Source organism: Penaeus japonicus, unplaced genomic scaffold (assembly GCF_977035675.1).
Source record: "Penaeus japonicus unplaced genomic scaffold, GWHDUDI00000001_assembly GWHDUDI00000021, whole genome shotgun sequence".
Lineage (NCBI taxonomy): Eukaryota > Metazoa > Arthropoda > Malacostraca > Decapoda > Penaeidae > Penaeus > Penaeus japonicus.
Genome location: NW_028234423.1, coordinates 11,502,320 through 11,506,111, shown reverse-complemented (window position 1 = coordinate 11,506,111; position 3,792 = coordinate 11,502,320). Strand labels below are relative to the sequence as shown.

General features: G+C 34.2%; 1 protein-coding gene across 3 annotated transcripts in view; it reads left to right on the top strand.

The window, feature by feature from the left end:
* LOC122246426 (glycerol-3-phosphate acyltransferase 3-like) overlaps positions 1 to 3,188 on the top strand; it is a 10,444-nt gene extending 7,256 nt beyond the window's left edge. For all 3 annotated transcript variants that reach the window (XM_086548743.1, XM_086548741.1, XM_086548742.1), the window contains exons 3-6: positions 250 to 365; positions 636 to 744; positions 898 to 1,085; positions 1,478 to 3,188. In XM_086548743.1, the coding sequence (XP_086404869.1) occupies positions 250 to 365; positions 636 to 744; positions 898 to 1,085; positions 1,478 to 1,655 (591 nt within the window). In that variant the 3' untranslated portion in view covers positions 1,656 to 3,188. The remainder of the gene's footprint in view (positions 1 to 249; positions 366 to 635; positions 745 to 897; positions 1,086 to 1,477) is intronic.
* The last annotated feature ends 604 nt before the right edge of the window (positions 3,189 to 3,792 follow it).

The window sequence follows — 3,792 nt, the reverse complement described above, 5'->3', positions numbered from 1 at the left end:
AATGAATCTGCCAGACTTGTTTGCAACCTTTTTCCTGCAATATCTTTCTTTCTTTACTATTTTCATAAACTAAAACTTTTCTTAGAATATGCCTATCTGTAAATATAGGATTTTGATATTAGCCCATCTTGGAAGGATTAAGAAAAAATCCATTTTAACCAAAATGTTTTTTAAGTCAGGAATTTTACCAGAACAATTAATTATTAATTTTAGTAGTAACAGTGATGGTAACACTACTTGTTTTTACAGGTTGGGCAGAAGCATGAAGGGACTCTTGGGATTATAATGTCTGTGTTAAGCCGAGCTTCAACACATGTCTGGTTTGAACGCACAGATGCAAAAGACAGATCTTTTGTAATAAAGAGGTCAGTGATTTTATGTGTCTGGAGCTTTCTTTTTTCTTTATTGCTATTTTTATCATAGTAACAGGTGTAGGTTTAAGTGCCTTGTACTGTGTTGCTGTTTATATGTAATGTGTTTTTTCCTTTTGTATAAGTTATAGGGGCAAGATATTTTACTGGTCCTGGCATCAGAACTTTTAGTCTGCATAATATTTTTTCTTATTCCTATTCATTTCTTTTTTCTTCTTTTCTTTTCTATCATCATCATGTCTTCCTTGTCCCTCCTTTTTGCAGACTTCAAGAACATGCTCATGATCCCAATCTGCCCCCCATTCTCATCTTCCCAGAGGGTGTATGTGTTAACAACACCTCAGTTATGCAGTTTAAGAAAGGAGCCTTTGAGGTTAGTGTACTGTTTAAAATTATTAAATGGTATAATAATTTTGAAAAATTAAATCATAAAGAATGTTATTCCATAGATTTTGACATTTATTCAGCATACATGCACATGGAACCATTCACTTCAAAAGTTTCATTTTTATACTCCTATTTTCAGGCTAACTCTGTAATCTATCCCATTGCCATCCGCTTTGATGCACGGTTTGGGGACGCCTTCTGGTGGCAAGACAAGTTTTTCCACTTCATACTGTATATGTTGACATCTTGGGCAATAGTCTGCAATGTGTGGTACCTTCCTCCCATGGTGAGGATTCCAGGCGAGTCTACAATTGCTTTTGCTGACAGGTAAGCCACATCCACTTTATTACCCTTTTCTGGTGTTGAGTTTCTATAAGTTACTTATGACTTCACAGTAAAATGTGCTCTATTTTCTTTAGCAGAGAAATAAAATAATAAGGACAGCACTCTTTTTGTACAAAAAAAAAATCATTGATTTCCTAGGCTCACTTGAATGAGGGAGTATTTTCAGTAGTGCACAACACAGTTGATTTCTTTATGCATTACAGCAAAAGGTATGAATGAGACTAAATATATTTGCAGTGCAAGTGATGTATTTGATATGTTTCAAATTACATCATCAGAAATACATGATGATACATCCTCTTGTGCTGTTAAGTAATTCAGTCTCATTTATACCTTTTTCTGCATTTGATGTACATTTTTCTTAATTTTCTTAGGGTAAAAGCCAAAATTGCCCATCAAGGTGGAATGATAGACCTTACTTGGGATGGCTTCCTGAAGACAAAACCAGTAAAGGAGGAGTGGAAGAAGAGACAACAAGAGGAATTTGCAAAGCATCTCAAGGCCCAAGATGGTACATATATCAGTGAATGTGATAAAGAAAAGGAAGAATAGTAAAGTCCTTTCCATGGCCATTGACTACAGGATCCTGCCTTCTTAGAAACTAGATTCTCAGGATTTTTTTGAGTCCATTTACTGAAACACATGACTCCTTTAAGATGTGTGACTTAACAAAGAAGTTAGTGTTTTAAAAGAGGACAACTGCACACGGGCTTCCAGAAGTAGGACAATTCTGATGTTCCTGTGAAAAGTTATTCTGATTTTAAATTACAGACACCATTAGTGCCTCCCAGACTATAATCATATCTTTGGGATACAAGAATGGACTGACATAATTGGATTTTACCTTTAATATTTCATAGGATTCATTTTCATATCTATTTTGGATGATTATTACTTTGTTCTATTTATTTTTTTCATTATTCTCATACTGCTATTGATATGTTACCTGTATTGGAAGTGATTTAAAAAAGAATAAATCTGTGATTATGTGAATTTACATATATAGGCTGTGTTTAGGTAGGTTTAAAGGTCAGTGTTCTAATAAGAGTAGATTAGGATATCTAGTGTGAGTCAAAATGTAGTCTTCCTACATTCACGAAGTTCCTTAGCAGTTTCTGTAGGCAAGGGCAATTTTCATTCATGTCTATATGTCTTCATTTTTTGTAGGCTTAACCAAATGACTGCAGCATTTGGTGTAATCATGTTTTCTAGGGAGAAAAGAGACAGAACATTGTGCTTACATGATTTAATGAAAATACAGTGTTAATATTTTATTGGTTCAGAAATGTTTTAACAGTCAAGAATAGGCTAGTCTACTATTCTGTCTTCAAAGTTTATCTATATAAGAGCCATTTTTTCTAAGGCTTTAAGATTTTAGTAGCTTTACTTATTTCATTTTCAAAAATATTCTGACTTGAATTATTTTATTTCAGCATTGAAAATCCTTAAAGAAAGCTGACAAAAATAGAGTATACATAATGCTCTCATATTTTCAGAACAGACACAATTAGATTTTTCTCCTAATTCCACAACCTCATTTAGATTTGGAACTTAGGTATTTAAAGGAAAGTGAGAGCACAGAACTGCACAAAGTGTATTTCATATTATCTCCATTATTTCTATCAGAATGATTAGCTTTATATATCATGGGAAAGGTGAGGTTTGCACAAATCCTAATTACTTTTTACAGTCTTTGTTAGCAAAGGCACCAGTGATATTTTCTTGCCCAGACATCCGAAGTGTCAGTGCAACTTTGAAATGATCCATGAGGCATTGATGAGGACATGTGAATCCCCTCTTTCATGCTAAAGCTTCTCTTTAACAAATTTGAATAATATATTCCACTATTTCATATTTTCTGTTTCACATACATTCTCTGTATTCCTGTTGCTATAAATTTCTTAGTCAGTTTCAGTCTAGTCCTTTTCTTGATGGGTTAGTGGGTAATATGTCCCTGTAAGTATCCTCCCTTGTTCACTGCTGCTCCTGTTTAGATACTGGTTACTTCTATACACTGTCTCAGTAAATTCTCAGCTGTTTTACAATACTTATAAAACTTTTTTGCCACTAAATTGGCCTATCTATTCACCTGTTTGCTTTGTCAATTCAAAATTTTAAATAACACAGCCTAGTAAGTGTAACAAAGGCCAACCATCACAACTGCTATTAGGTAACTCATTGTGAGACTTGTACTCACTCGGCCATTTTACCTTAAACAGCTTAGCCACATTGCCCAAGCAACAACTTTCTCGTCTCTGTGGCATATAAAATTCACAATTTTAAACTTGAGTGTCATACACATATGATTCTCTTACTGGAACCTATAAGAATTTTCAATCTGAAAATTTCATCTTGCTGTTGCTATAGGTGCTACAGGCTGGGCTATACAACTATCAAGGCCCCATAGAGCACCATTTATTTGTTACTAATACTACCCTGTGACATCTCTAGTAGAATTATGTGAACAATTGGTTTATATTTTTTTATTTATTTTTATTGTATATATAAAAAACTTAACTTCAGATGCATAAGTGTGCATAATTTAAAGTAGATGTAAATGATACGAACACACACACACGCACACACACACATGCACATGCTCACACATACAAACATGCACATGTGCGGACACACACACACACACACACACACACACACACACACACACACACACACACACACACACACA